Genomic DNA, 15453 nt, shown 5'->3' with positions numbered 1-15453 from the left:
CATCTTTTTCTCTTACATTTTCTCTTACAGTATAAGTACATATATTTACAAAGTTAAAAAGAGACCTGTGACATTGTTTTAAACATTAGTGATGTTACAATTCAGAGTTTCTTACCAAACATCTGCAAAGTTGTCATTACTACTACCACAATCTATATAAGAGGATTGAAATCCAGAAAAGGATGTGGGTTGTGTTGGCCACTATCTGGCATGTGTGCCTGTATAACTAAACGACAAAAACAAAACGGGAACCTACTTGTTAAAACATTGCTCCACAGCGCTTCTCTTGTATACATCTATAAAAAGTTGCTATTTCACATACAGGTGTTATCTCACTGGTAAGGCTTTGAAAGGTCAAAGTTGACATTTTTGGGATTTTAAGTGCAGTACTCTGTGGCAATTGCAAGATGTGCGGCACGTGAAGCCTAGCATTTCTACTGCTCTAAGTCTCCTTGTAGGAAGACAATTTCACTAAGGTGCTCTTTGGTCTTTCATGAATAGTTGCATTTAATGGCATAAATAAAACAAAAATTGATTTATTTCACTAAGGCAAGGCATTAACCAATCTTCCTTTGCTTCTAATGGTGGTGGAGAGAGTGCAACCCACTGTATCTTATTGATGACATGGCTAATTTTTCATTACATTTTTCCATTATGGTTATATGCTTGACTTATATTCTCATTGGAAACAGATTTTCTCTTGAGAGAGTTTTTTTTACTAATGGCCAGAGCTTCTGTTCCAAGACATGGAAATAAGGCTATTATTGGGTTTCCTTTTTTAGCTGTGATCACTTAGAAAAACTTAAGAATCTCTCCATTCATGTATCATTCAGTGTTTTTAGGGGCCCTATTATGGACATTTTGGGGTTTCAGAATTGTATTTTGTGCCTCTGTCTGAAACCAGAGCCTAGTCTGCTCTGATTGGTTAGCTGGCCGGATCTGTTGTGATTAGTCATCCGCTCAGAGATGTCCCGCCCCTTAGCAAATCACGTACAATGTGTTGGAGCTCTAGCCAATAAAAGCGCAAGTGTAACTATGATGATGTCATTATGTTACGGAAGCAAACAAAGGAGTCCAAAGGAGGCATTTCAGGCAGGGGGAGAGTGTGTGAGAGATACACTCCCTGGAGGGAACTTTGGGGTCTTAGCCTTTGCACACCATTTACATGCACAAAAACCTATATACACTACACACTACAGGAAAGGGAAACCCCCCAAAAGCATAATATGGCCCCTTTTAAAGATCAGAAGCTTATGTACAACAACTTCCTGCTGCTCAGAAAGAGTTACTCTAAACTTGTAATGTGTCTTCTCATGCATGACATACATGTGATTGTGTCTTTCTCTGCATGACCCTGCAGCTCCAGGAAGAGGAGGATCACTTCCCGCAGGGATCTCCTCCAGAGCAGAGTGATCATAACCCCGAGAAGTCCTGTGCTGCCCCCTGCCCCGCTGAGAGACCTTTTGTGTTCCCCAGCACCCGCTCACGCCCCCCTCTGCTCCCCACCATGCCCACCCTGCCCGAGGAAGAGGAGGACTCCCCCGAAGAGATGGACAGTTCCTCCAGCTCTCCCAGTACAGTGAGTGTAGCTCATACTCTGTTTTAGGAAAAAGCATGTGAGGGCATTCAATCTGACTCTTAATAATCCATTTGGCTTTGATGAGGAGATTATATCAATTCTACTGAAAGCCTGTCCTTAAAAAAAATGTTTTAAAGTTAACAATGATGCTTTCAGTGTTGGCGTGACCAACAAACACTAAGCTTGAAACTCCATCTTTTGTTAATGTAAATATCATCTTATTACTATCTGTATTCTCAACGATTCATTGGTATTTTACGAGTCTTTGAAGGCCACCTTTCCTGTTCTCATAATGAATCATCCATGTATTTAAACATTTCAGGCACATTTCTGATTTCGTTTTGGGCTTTATAAAAGTTAAACAAATACTTAATGAGCTTTATTTCTTGTTGTAGCGTTGATGTTCACATTGATACATTTTTCTTTTTAAATAATCAGAATTGTTAAAATAGGATCTGGGAACTTTGGCAACCCAATCAGGAGCAATCCTTTCAAATGTTAAGGTGTATTTCACTCAAACACATTTGAATATATTTTGAACCATATCTGGAAGATGGCTCGATATCAGTTAGAGCAATTGACATTAAATATTTGCCTTATTTTGGTAAACTGACCCGATAACAACAATGTAGACAGTATAATTTTGAAGAGGTCGAATTTAGAAGTTGATTTAACAAACTCTTCTTTAGAGAGCAAAGTGTTAACACTCTGAGAACATCGTCTTCTGCCGCAGTCGCTCATAAACACCGAGCACGATATCTGCAGAAAATGATGAAGCTGTGTAATTCAATCTTCAGGGCATGTGCCAAAACTATTAAAAAAATCCACCTTCACTACAGCAGTGGCCTTTGTGCAGCATCACCATCAGAAGGAATCCTTTTATTTGGATTGTAGTGCAAAGATAGGCTGAGAGCAGCTCTTAGGGAATTTCTGTTTGATCTCTGTCTGCTGTTTACTTGACTACCTACCTTATATGGTTGGACCAGGATTTGGGATTTTATGAAACAGGAATTGAACAACGTATAGTTCAAGATGATGTGTAGTCTTAGCTATGTTTGAAACTGAAATTGTTTGTTGCTTAAACTTTGGAAAAAGCAGTATCATTTGTTTTGTGTCTCTGGACAGACAGCCTGCGTTATGTAAGATGTAGGGTCTAGCATTTTTAAGCTTGACCCACAAAAGAGAAGAAGTCTCAGCCCCTGCTGCTTCAGTGTTGACCATTCAATTAAAAATGTGTGTGAGTCCCCATACTTTATGGAAGTGCGAGTTCCTCCTACAAACTGAAGTAAATCCTTACATAAGTTCGTCAAACAATATGCTTCACTATAGCACAATAAATGCATGTTTACTACCTTGTGGAGGAGCTGTTTCTCCAAACCTAGTTTTAATTCCTTTATTAGGCCAGTTCATATTTTTTTTTAATAAAATGCATATTCCTTAACAAACTTGTATTTCATGAAAGTAGAACATTCCTCTAATGCAAGTTTAGCTAGAACCTTATGTCATCTTGGACATGTTTTGTGACACTTCTCAAATATTTTAAAATTATTTTTGTAGTAATTTTCTTGATTATTCTACTCTTTCATTTTTACCTCCAAATATTTGTATGTTATGCACCAACACACCAAAGCAAATGTATTTCCCACTACTTTGCAATACACCGGATTCTGTTTTTTTTGCACAGTCTACACCGAGTCGAGCTGTCGTCATGACAGGCCCCACCATCATCTACCCACAGCAGGCCACTATTGTCCAACAAGATGGACGTCCTCTGGAGCAGACCAGGTAATTGTCTCAGCATCTCAAACACTGAAATAGTTTCTTCTTTTTTTGATCCAAACAGTGACATGTCGTTTCTGTTTCCCGTCAGGCCACACAGTCCCAGATCTCGCATGGCCCGCAACTCCTCTGGAGGACCCATCACCAGAGTGGGTGGGTAGAGACACACACACACACGCGCGCACGCGCGCACACACACGCGCGCACGCACGCACGCAAGCTGGCATTGTGCCGTTGTAATTATATAAGATCTAAGATAACCACAATAGCTATTATTATCATTGGCAACATCTTCTTTAGTCCAGCAACAAATTGAACTCACAGATTGTTGAACTGTATTTAAGTGGACATTTGTAACTTTGTTAAAATGTGTTTTTTACATTCCTTAGAATGATAATTAAAAACAAGTATTGCTCTTATGCTGTGAGGTTACACAAGAACATTGGTTTGGTTGTCAGTTTTATTGGAGAGGAATCTGTCGAGGTGTCCTCCCACATGCCCCACATGCTTTTGCAGCTTTAATTACGTTTGATGATTGCCCTTTTCCTCTCTTCTGAGGAGTGGAGGGGAACAAAACATCACTGACTTGGCTGAACCTCATCACATGATTTGTTGGCTCACAGTCATTTGTAAATGATCCACTGTCATGATACTTTAAACTGTTAAATCCCACTTCATCAAAGAGCACTCAAAGAATTTGTTAAAATCTTGTACTCAAAAGTGTAGATTTGAAAAGTCTTAGTTTCTTTTGTTTTATAAAGCCAAGCAAGCCATCTGGTTAACATCGATGCCTATAACCTTGTGTGTGTGTGTGTGTGTGTGTGTGTGTGTGTGTGTGTGTGTGTGTGTGTGTGTGTGTGTGTGTTTCGCAGACAGCACAGGTAACGTGATCGACCTGGTGAAAGATCCGCTGCCGGAGCTGCAGCTCTCTGAGGAGGATCGACAGAAGAACCTGGAGCTGCTCCAGCAGGCCAAGAAGGTCAGCGACCGATTCCTGACCCGCCGCGGCCGCCGCTCCCTCACTGACTCACCACCAGGTATCACACTCACACACACACACACACACACACACACACACACACACACACACACACACACACACACACACACACACACGTTAAAGTTAATTAAAAAAAGTTCTTAGCATTCTCTGGTAAACTTATTTCCTATATTCTGTTAATAGTAGTTCGTTAAGGATAATGTCACATTCATCTCAAAGTATTGTGTGTTTGATCTTTTTTCCCCACAGGTCTCTCTCCAACTCCAACTCCCTCAACCTCTCCGTGTTCCTCTAGAAGCACTTCATTGACTGTGGCTCCTCAAACTGGTATACAGCTATATACTTAGAGCTTTTCTGCTTATTTTCATTTTATGTTTTGGCAATTTGAGTCTGCAAGAATGTTTTTGTCTACCCTTTCAGCTGTAGGATCTACAGAGGCAACCTATGTCAGCTCACAGTCAGTTGGGCAGGTAAAGAATGATTTATTATCATTAACATTATTAAAGTTGCAACAACAAAAGAGAACCTGCACTAATGATGGGTTGAAATGCTGATATTTGTTATGCATCCTCTTTTTTTCACAATTCTTACTGGCAATGTTCTGAACTTCCCTTTTTTTTAGGTTGGAGTCAAATGTATTGACCACAGAAAATTGCTTTGTTGTCCTCTCTTGTAGCATCAGGAGTTGTCTTCATTGCGAGAGCAGACAGACCCGACAACACAAGATCACGAGGTGAGATATTGTGAACAGACATTATGGATTTGTTTTTGTTCTTAGTGACTTTAGTATCCTCAAAAAGTTAATTCATCTCGATAAAGGAGCTCACACACAAATAATTTTTCATTGTGTTACTTACTTTAAGTGAATGTGTACAGCAGCACTACTCTGAGAGAAAGACAGTCCCTTTTGACCTAAGATTAGCACTATCTGCAGGGAGATAATCCATGAGTGACTTCAAAATGACTTACCTTTAAACACAAAGCTATATTATATGTTAACTACACATTTATTCTGAATGAATTAATAAAAGCTATGACCTTGCTCACCTCAGGGCAACAGGCTGTTGGTGGACTGGAAGCCCTCTGAGAAGAGGAAAGTTTCCTCGGGGACTCTGACGCCTCGTTTTGCTGTTCAGAAGGAGAACTGTGACCCCGCTGTACCTAAGAGTCCTCCAGCAGTCGGTAAAACAGATGAGGGACCTGGTCCAGGCCGAAACCCCAACCAGACCCCAGCCACAGGGGTGGCCAAGCCCGTCCCCCGACCCCCGACTCAACAGGCCCCCTGTACGGCAGAGATCAAGACCATCGGGGCCTTCCCTCCTCTTATGAGGGCTGTTTCCTGGGATACTGTAGGCACCCTTAATTCGAGGAACGGAGCCCCTAGTTTCCCTCCTACAGCGGAGGATACCTTCTCAGACAAGCCCAGGGATGCTGCCTTCAAATCCTCCGGGTACAAGGACCTCCCCGGCCAGCAGGGGAGCGTACAGAAGCTGTCTAAATTCAGAGAGGTAAGACATAGTGGACTGTCATTACTGCTTTTGTAGTCAGAGGCCTCTTCTTTAAGATGATGTGTAAATGCCTTGTTCTTCCGTGGGTGTTTGTGTATACAGGAGCACAAGCTGTTGCGTAACCAAAGCATAGTCGGATCAAAGTTAGCAGACCTGAGTGAAGCAGCTGAACAGGAAAAAGGTAACAGTCCTTGTTTTTTCCCTCTAATCCGTTTAAGAAAGAAAAAACTTCCAGCAGCACATTCAGCAATGTCGCCTAGGATGGGCACTTCCTGAATCAGAGGGGAAATCTGTTCCAGTCAGAAAATGATGATGAGGATCTGTTCTTGTTTTTGTTTCCCTCTGTGCCACCCATTTACTGGCAGCCTCCTAAAAAAGAAATACATGCGGTTTTCACTTTCCATCAGCAGATGGCATGATTGTTAAAGTGTGTGAGCCACACACCACCTGTGGAAGAAGAAATTAGGAGATGATGTATTTTTTTGTAGGTTTAGAAAGAGATAAAGCTGTCTCAAATCACTTGAGACTTAATTAAAAACTGTAAAAACACCTTTTTCTATAAATGATTTATGCAAAAATGTGTCTGCAGGCCCTCCATCTTCTCCAAACTCAGTCAGTAATGAAGAGGCAAAGGAGAAGACTGACTCCATGCCAAACATTTCAGATCTGATGCTGAGAAAACTTAAACTCCACCGAGGTCTACCAGGCTGGTGTGTAACCAACTAACAGCTGCTTAAGTTAACTTTAATTGTTTGCCTTCTTTTCTTAAAAATCTCATCACTACAGAATAACCCTCCCACTTCCTAATATTACTGTACAAATACCATATTGCCATTACTCACCATACTAACAGTTCATCTTTGATTTCATTCCAGTGCCCCCCCTCTCACTGAAAAAGAAGTTGAGGTTGGTATCCAACAGTCTGTGGGTGATCTATACACATCATTTCTGCGTTCATGATTCAAGATTGAAAGTGTAATTTCTGCTTGCATGCTATACTTGATGTTTTTATTTAGCTTCCAGAGAGTTAGAGGGAAAGGTAGATAGAAGCGGGTAATTAGCGCACATGTTATATTTGTTTTTTTTAAACTGTGTTCAATTTGATGTTTTCTGGTGGGGATATGTGCCAGATCTTCCAACTGGTTTTTATACAGGATGCACAAGCGAAATAAAATTGATTAGTGAGCTTTTGAGCAGGTAGGTGATGTTGCACTTGGACAAAGCCAGGCTAAATGTCTCCCCCCCCCCCCTTTTATAGTCATTGTGCTAAGCTACTCTAACTTGTATTGCTTGTTAATTGATTTTTTGCTGTACAGAACAGTATATAAAACCCTGAATAATAGCTAGATACTGATTCAACTAAACTAAAATTATTTTATATCAAAATAAATCCCTTATCTGGTTTTTAATGTGCTACATTCAATGTAATATTCTCAATCTCATTTCCGCCTTCGAAAAACTCCTCAGTAATTAACTGTGCAAAGTCACCATACAATGGGTCATAAACTTGACTGCCAACAATAATCTGTTTACTTTAAGCAGAGTAGTCCCATGTTCATAATAAACTGATTTGTTACTAAGGAAGTTAATGACACCTACGTGCAAATTGCCTGAGTTTAGCGATGCTATCTGAGCAGGAAAGAGTTTTTTCTGTTCCTGATCAGACCTAAGAGTGATTTCCTGTGGAGAAAATGCAAACATTTGTGACGCTGTCGAGCTCGGGCTGCAACCTCTCTGGCTGATCCCTCTGGGAAGCTTCTGGATCAGGACAGTCAGAGGTCATATATTTCCTCTCAGCCGTGGCCCATGTACGTTGGAAATCTGTAGACTGGCTTTGATCAACGCAGCAAAACATCCAGAGGTCAAATGTCAGAATCACAGCTTGTTCCCCATGCTCGATTCGCCCTCACACGTTGATTCCCATTAAGCCTCTGTGTGTGTTTGTGTGGTGCAATATGGGAGGCCCTTTTTTCAATTAATTCTGTCTGATTTATTCCTCTGAGTTGTTGTGCGTTCATTATCAGCATCTCATCTTATTCTGCTATGTAATGTGTCTTTCTGAGTATTACATTGCCGTTTCTTTCTCCCCACAGAATGCATTTGTCCAGCTGTCACTGGCATTTCGTAATGACAACTACACTCTGGAGATGCGGCTCAAACAGGCGGAGAGGGAGAGAAACCTGACGGAGGAAGAGACAGAGAGAGAGCTAGGAGATTTCAAAGGAGCGTTGAAGGTCAGCCCTCGAAAACAGCAGCTGATATTATATAAACCAAAGGAGAGGAATTCCCTCTGGCTCTTTAGGGCTCGTTCATCTCCTTAATGTTTCCTGGAAGTGTCCCACTGTAAATATTTACCTTGTTCGAGTCCAATCCCAGGTGCAAAATGGGACATTGATGTACTCTTAGTTTTCCTGAGAGAGATGTTGTTGTCTTTCTTGCAGGTTTCGTCGCCACAGTGGCAGAACCTGGAGCAGCGTGAGGCCTTCCAGAGATTAATCGAGACGTTAGCGGTGCTGCACCGATTGGCCACGAGGCTCTCCAGCAGATCAGAGATCGTTGGAGCAGTTCGACAGGTGCAGTTACACAAATGCATACCAATGTTAGTGACAGATAAAAAAGAACGCTGCAGTGTGTATCAAAAAAGTGCAAAAGATCAGTAAAGATACTGTCTCCCTCAGGATGTCTAAAGACCAGTTTGTCTGTTTGGCAGCATTTACAAAAAATATTGGGATGTTTTTTATGTTGTCTTGTGCAAACATTAGTGGAGAGAAAATATATTGTTTTTGCAGTACTTAAGTCTTTGGCTATTTATCATCCCAAACCCCTCATTCATTATGGCCTTTCTTTTCGCTTTCCTTGAAACACTGCCCATCTTTTAATAACATTTACGGCTCTATAAATTGCAGAGTAGTTAAGTCTCCTATAACATGTGATCCAGTTCAGCTCACTTGAAGTCCTCTACACTGCAAATAATAACATGGATGTATGCAGGGGTTAAGTTGGGATTTGATATGTGGGGGGGGCTCTGTGTGGAAGTGTGAGGGGGGGGTGGAGGTCGAGGATCTCATTATTTGACCTTAAGGGATATACACTGTGGCCCTAAAGCAACTGCTCCATTATCTGTATCAAATGCACAAATTGATGCCACCAAATGTCACAATAANCGGTAAGTGAGCCATAAGACTCAGGTTGCGAAGATACACGGAGCCACTTTCAGAGTACTATGGTTGCAATTGATCAATTCTACGACCTTAGACACTTCATGCAGGATTTGTTCATTTAAATACGCTCTATAGATTTGACATTGACGAGTCAAGCTAATCAAGATGAGCATGGGTAAATCACAGGTAAATGTTGTGTTGGACTAACTTTCTGTAGATAGTCATACACAGGGGTTAAGTTGGGATTTGATATGTGGGGGGGCTCTGTGTGGAGGTGTGAGGGGGGGGTGGAGGTCGAGGATCTCATTATTTGACCTTAAGGGATATACACTGTGGCCCTAAAGCAACTGCTCCATTATCTGTATCAAATGCACAAATTGATGCCACCAAATGTCACAATAAAAATAGAAAGTACTACAAAAAAACTGGAATTCATTTACATCTTAAATTATTAATATATATTCACAAAAAAAGGTTTACAAATATCCAACCTTCAAATTGCTTTTTTAAATCAACACTGCTCTGCATATATTCTATTGTGTATTCCTTGGATACTTTTATCGGGGGGGGGGTGGGATTTTGTAAAGGAAAAGGAAAATAATCAACTAATAAGGCTGCAAACTTGGATATTGTTGATGAAGAAAGTTGAACAGAGAGACGGATACGTTAGGTACACCAAACCATTAAACCGGGAAACAAAAAAAAAGCCAGTTAATATTGCTCTGTGTCTGCTGGATGTGGTGTTAGGCAGTTAGTACCAAAGAGGACAGGATTCATCTCACATACTGTATATAGTCTTGGTATAGTATTGGGCAACCTTATGTTCATATTAATCCTGGGTAAAAAATAGATTCGGTTTTGTTTAGTTTTTTAAAGTCTCTGTGCTTTGACGTTAATGCATCCTTGTACTGATTACTTTTTATTGCGCAACAGGAGAAACGCATGAACAAGGCCACTGAGGTCATGATGCAATATGTGGAAAATCTGAAGAGGACCTATGAGAAAGACCACGCAGAGCTGATGGAGTTTAAGAAGCTGGCCAACCAGAACTCAATCCGCTACGGCCCATCCGCTGACACTGGAGGTAAGACTGCGCTGCACAGGAACACACAGAGGATAACACTATTTTTAAAGCCGGTCAAGGAAAAATACGTAGACTTTCTTTATGCATCTTTTTCATCCTCATTTGTTGCCTTGCTCTACATGAATATTTTCATCAGGGCACTTTCCACTGTAATTGGAATATCCTAACACTGTGCACTGAGCAACTTCACTGCAGCTTCGGTAACGATATCAGCATGAAATGAATGTTTTTTGTGCTCATGCATTGGTGTATTCTGTGTTTCTTTATAAAGATGATGGAATTCCACGGCCATCAAGATCAATGTCCCTCACCTTGGGAAAGGTAAGCATGCTATTTTTTCAGCGGGATCATTTTGAGTGCTGAAATATATTTGCAGTTTCTCTTTGTTTTTTATAGTTGTTAATTTAATAATAAAAATGATTCGACTGATTCTGAAAAAGTATGCTGATTCTGAGTTATCCTTTCAACTTGAAGTCAGTTAAAACAAGACATTTTTGTGTGTTATCATGTCATATAAGTAAAAGTCTCAGCCATGACTCTCTAATTTGCTCAAAACGACGGAGCTAACAAGCTAATGCTAGGCAGGTATAACGTTTACTGTCTTGATTTAGAGTGTAAGCATGCTTACATAGGCACCACGTATTTGCCCCCGTCTTGTGTTCAAAGTTATTTTGAGTTTCCTGTACAATGTATGAAACATGCTCTTCTCTCAGTGAGTTCACATCTGAAATGTATATCTCAAATCATCTTATTTCCACACTGACACATGTTCTGCCTCCCTTTCACCCTTTCTTCACTAGGCTCTACCAAGACGTAGGGTGAGCGTAGCGGTGGTGCCTAAGTTTAACCTCCTCAACATCCCGGGTCAGACCCCAGCCACAGCTTTCCCGGGCCTCAACATGGGCCCCAGCACGGGACCCATCACAAGTGCTGCTCTTCCTGTCCTGGTAAGTCTTCCTGTCCTTTCGGGAAATGATAGGAAATTACATATCAAGAATTTATGGTAGTGACACACACTCCGTGAACTGCTGAACATCACTTTTATACAATGGGTTATTTAGAAGTCATCACTCTTGCTTACCAAGGGGTTCACTTAAAGGACAGCAATTCTTATTTAGGTTTTTATTTTTATTTCAAAATGGAAATTTGAATGTTTTTACTTTTTCTCTTTTTCTCTCTAACGACACTTTGGAACTTGGCAAAACAAAACAAATTAAATATATAAAATAGTTAAAACGAGCTCCACCTCCAACAACCGCAACAATTAAGTGCTGCTTAACCATTTATGCATCAGCATTAACAATAATAACATCATATATAATGTTGTTGCAGTCACACAAGTACTTTACTTTTGATACATACAGTTAACTATAAGACATTATTTTTACATTGTGGTAATGGTGCCATGGATTTGAATACTTTGATCTCATCTTTTGATTGTATTTTATTGTTATAAGGCAATACAATTCTCTGATTTCCTCGTCTTTAGAGTGAAGCGAATGGTGTGAAAGCCAACGCTCCCTCAGAGGCAGCACAACCAGCAGCAGAATGGTATGTTTTATGTAATAATATTTTGCTTACACACACATACACACATGACTGAATGTACTGTATGTCCACCACATACCTTTCCATGTTTCCCAAGGTCACCACATAGTCCTTAAAACAATGGACCACAAAATTCTTGAACTCCAAATCATTCTTATCAAAAGCATTTAGTGCTGCAGCGGGACCTTTGTCTTGTTTGTGTGACCTTCAGGATGTGTTTCACCGCACACAGAATGCCTCAGTGGGGGGATATAACCCTGACTGCGTAAAAAATAATCTACCCCTGCTGCAGTTGATGGATATGCTATGCAGAGGCCATAATCTAAACATTTGTGCAAAGAGTTTGACAAAGTCCAGGCACAAGGCCCCCATCATATCCTGGTTATAAAGAGCGCCTGAGTGGAGCGCTCAAGTGAAGTGTCTAGATGCTCTGCGAGGAGACGAGAATAGTAATAACAAATGTGCAAAGTGCCTGCTCCATTTCTCCTCTTTGTACTCGCCATGTCTGTGACGGTGTCAGTGCTGCAGCTCGTCCGTTGTAAAACAAGGCCACAGTTTTGTGATGGAACCTCAATGTCCAATCCTCGCAGTTTTACAACGTCGCTCCGATTGTCTAACCCAAGGCTGACTGTTCTTTCCCATCCGAAACAATGCAGTGGAAAGAGTGTGTCGGAGCCGGAAAGTGAGCCGGCCAAGCCTCCAGTCAACTTAGAGGAGATCAGAGCCGAGATCAGAGCCGAGCTCAAGACAAAGATGGAGGAGGAGGTGTACAATAAAGGGTGAGACCTCCATCCTTCACACGAACACTCTGTGTGATGACACTGTTGTTGCTCAGCATAACTCACCACATGTATGATTAGTTTAGTTGTGGTTGTGCAGGTGTATATCATTGTAATGTATTGAAAGCCCCTTGAGATTTAGGGGGATACAAATACAAAACTGTAAAACGCATCAAGTCAATAACAGCATTATATAACATAACACACACTACAATTACACGATTAGGAAGTCTGAGACTTTCATTTATTTCTGCAGTAGGACATATTCATATTATTATATCCCTTAAATCTTGGTTACATTTGACTATTTCCTACTCAGTTACCAAGAGGGACTCAAGCAAAGCAAAGTGCTCCAGGAGGAAAAGCAGGAAGAGGAAAACGCTGCAGAGAAATTGCTTGAATCCAAAAATAAGGATGAAGAGAGCGGAAAGAAGAGAAGGACGAGCAGGTAAACTGAATCTGAAACTGTGCTGGAAGTGGCACATCACAACTCTCAGGTTTCATCCTTATTAGTATTTATGTGAATTGCTTAACCAAAGATATATATTTCTTCATTAGCCACTTGCAGAAAGCTCATGGTCACACACATGTCCTGTTGGTAAACATTAGTCAAAGTGACAGTGGAAACTATTTAACTTTTCAAGGAAAGGGTGAAATGAAATGTAACTGTCATGTTCTTTATGACAACACGTACAGTATATAATGGCCTTTACCAATCTTCAAATGTACAAATCACTTCTCAGTTTAAGTATAAGTATCTTTCCAACACATGGATCTCTTTGATGATTTACAGCCAGTTTGTTGCTGCAGTGAACCTTAAGATGCGTATCTGCCCTGTTTAACTGTTGACACTAGGAATTTGAATATCACAAGCATACTGTATGAGTTCATTATCTTCGCAGGAGGATGGAGGAGGTCCTGGTTCTTCTTGGTCGCTTTTGGCCCAAGTTTCCCTTGAGTCGGCGTCTTCTCTGGGTCGCCCTGACGCTGTTTGTGGGGATGTGCCTGGTTATCAGTATTTTTACCTTCTTCAGTGACTACTACAAAAGACGTGAGGACACGTAAGCAGGGACGAGATCTTTGGACTGAGTGTAGCAGAACAACCAAAGAACACCATCACAGAAAACCGAGGCGGTGATCCATCTGGCAGTTCACCATATCTTCACATTGGACTCACTTGAATCCATGACTCTGACTCTCGAGGGGCTAAGATGTTTTGGGAGGCTTTTTGGATCATGTTGACTCTATCTTAGTAAACGGCATTAAGTTATGATTTTATTTCAATTGAAAAACTGTCAGATTGTTTGACGCAGCGATAAAAAAGAGGAGTGTTGTTTAGGGACCAATTATACAGTGTGATAATATATATTTAAATTAGATTAATAAGTGAGAATATCGTCTGGTTTGGGTACTTTCCATTAATGCCGCTGTAGAAAAAGTGAATATTTGTATCTGCACTCTAATGTTTAAGTATATTCTCTCAGGTCCAATAGATAATAATGCCGCTGAGAGACTTTGAATTCATATTTAAAGATTTAGAAAGTAAAGGAATGTTTTTGTTCAATTTCTATAATGTGTATTTAAATACTTTAAAATAGCACATTCAAAAGTGCAATATTTTGCAGCTGATGGTCCACGTTGTGCCATCTTGTATTGTGTCTTCAGAGCACTGAAAGATGTTCTTTGATTAGACGGCATGAGTCTTATTCTTATCTTCTTTGCACATGTGTGCCTACCTGTGTTCTTTGTTCTTTGTGGATGTTATGCTCTGCCACTTCACCTTTTAAATAAAGGTGCCTGAAAGCAGATTGTATAGTGATTTCTAATGCGAGATATAATGTAGGATGCACCAAAGCAGATTGTCGCTAAATTCAATATTTTTCCATCACATTTTTTTGGGGAAAACATGATGTGCCTATGGCTACCTGCTGAATGTAAGTCTAATATTTACTCTATGTTTTGGTTATTTGTTTAGCAAGACCAAACCCAATTTAAAAAAACAAAAGTACTGCTAGAGCAGCTGCCCAATATACTAATGTACGGAAAGTCCCTCTTTCCTGTGTAATTATGGCTGCATTATGCAATAAAGGTTCACTTAGCCAATAAATAGCCCCTCCTACTGGTAATTACTGAATTTTGGATTATACCAGCAAGGCATACCATCTTTAAATTAGTCAGCATTTTTCATATTTCAAATTAGGAAAAGCACAGGTGTAAATAATCAAATGAATGATGGTCCTGATCCATTCTATGCCAATAATATTTTCTCCCTCACTAACATGTCTGTTCTTACTTTTCTTGACTCAGGAAACCATTTAATGTAATGTGATAAAACTCTAGAAGTTCATTATATGAACCAACAGAAACGCAAACGCCTTAAGAGAAGCTTAGCATCTGTGCTTTTCCGTTAAGCGCCCAGTTGTCATTTATTATGCCCTCATTGACACCTCACATCTTACAAAAACACTGCTGCGTGTTCGTAAGCACTGCGTCATTTCCTGCCGTCAGGGCCTGTGTGGAGATGTTTTTGTGGAAGTGGGATGTTGTCGTGTGCCAAAGGCTGATGAGAGGATACCAGAGATCAGAAGCATGTTCATGACTGAGCAATTCCCTCGGGAGGAAGTCATTAGGAGGGGGTGCCCAGTGTCAGATGTCAGAAACATTTCAAATGACCGAGGACAAGCTGTATTGTCACTTGAATCATACAAATAATGTAACACTTTTTCTTTCACTGAAAAACTTTAAGGCAAATAACAACTCTGTTTAGATCAGTATTGAATTACTCCTTGAACATACATTCACTGCATTCCTGTGGCTTTATCCCATGTTGACATATTAGTTTAATCTCTCTGTCTCCTGGGCCCTGCTCCTAGAACATATGATGGCTCTTGATGTGACCCATGAGAGGTACTTCCCTCTTCCTTTTCCTCTACTATCTGGCAAAGGGAGAGTCCACACACCCCAGTGGACAAAATCAGCCCTATTTAACCCTGTCATTTGGCTCAGAGGCGCATA

At 40.6% G+C, this 15453-nt stretch overlaps 1 protein-coding gene across 1 annotated transcript in view; it reads left to right on the top strand.

The window, feature by feature from the left end:
• Nucleotides 1–14244, top strand: part of irag1 (inositol 1,4,5-triphosphate receptor associated 1) — a 30287-nt gene extending 16043 nt beyond the window's left edge. Inside the window, exons 20-39 of the mRNA XM_010791502.1 lie at nt 1361–1579; nt 3264–3364; nt 3450–3511; nt 4231–4395; nt 4608–4685; nt 4779–4828; nt 5035–5091; nt 5411–5866; nt 5969–6047; nt 6456–6576; nt 6742–6772; nt 7960–8100; nt 8308–8439; nt 9961–10111; nt 10383–10432; nt 10912–11058; nt 11601–11662; nt 12316–12438; nt 12758–12886; nt 13341–14244. Of these exons, the coding sequence (XP_010789804.1) occupies nt 1361–1579; nt 3264–3364; nt 3450–3511; nt 4231–4395; nt 4608–4685; nt 4779–4828; nt 5035–5091; nt 5411–5866; nt 5969–6047; nt 6456–6576; nt 6742–6772; nt 7960–8100; nt 8308–8439; nt 9961–10111; nt 10383–10432; nt 10912–11058; nt 11601–11662; nt 12316–12438; nt 12758–12886; nt 13341–13503 (2517 nt within the window). The 3' untranslated portion in view covers nt 13504–14244. The remainder of the gene's footprint in view (nt 1–1360; nt 1580–3263; nt 3365–3449; nt 3512–4230; nt 4396–4607; nt 4686–4778; nt 4829–5034; nt 5092–5410; nt 5867–5968; nt 6048–6455; nt 6577–6741; nt 6773–7959; nt 8101–8307; nt 8440–9960; nt 10112–10382; nt 10433–10911; nt 11059–11600; nt 11663–12315; nt 12439–12757; nt 12887–13340) is intronic.
• Nucleotides 14245–15453: the final 1209 nt, after the last annotated feature.

Source organism: Notothenia coriiceps, unplaced genomic scaffold (genome assembly GCF_000735185.1).
Source record: "Notothenia coriiceps isolate Sejong01 unplaced genomic scaffold, NC01 NC01_scaffold00035484, whole genome shotgun sequence".
Lineage (NCBI taxonomy): Eukaryota > Metazoa > Chordata > Actinopteri > Perciformes > Nototheniidae > Notothenia > Notothenia coriiceps.
This window is presented reverse-complemented; position numbering and strand designations above follow the sequence as displayed.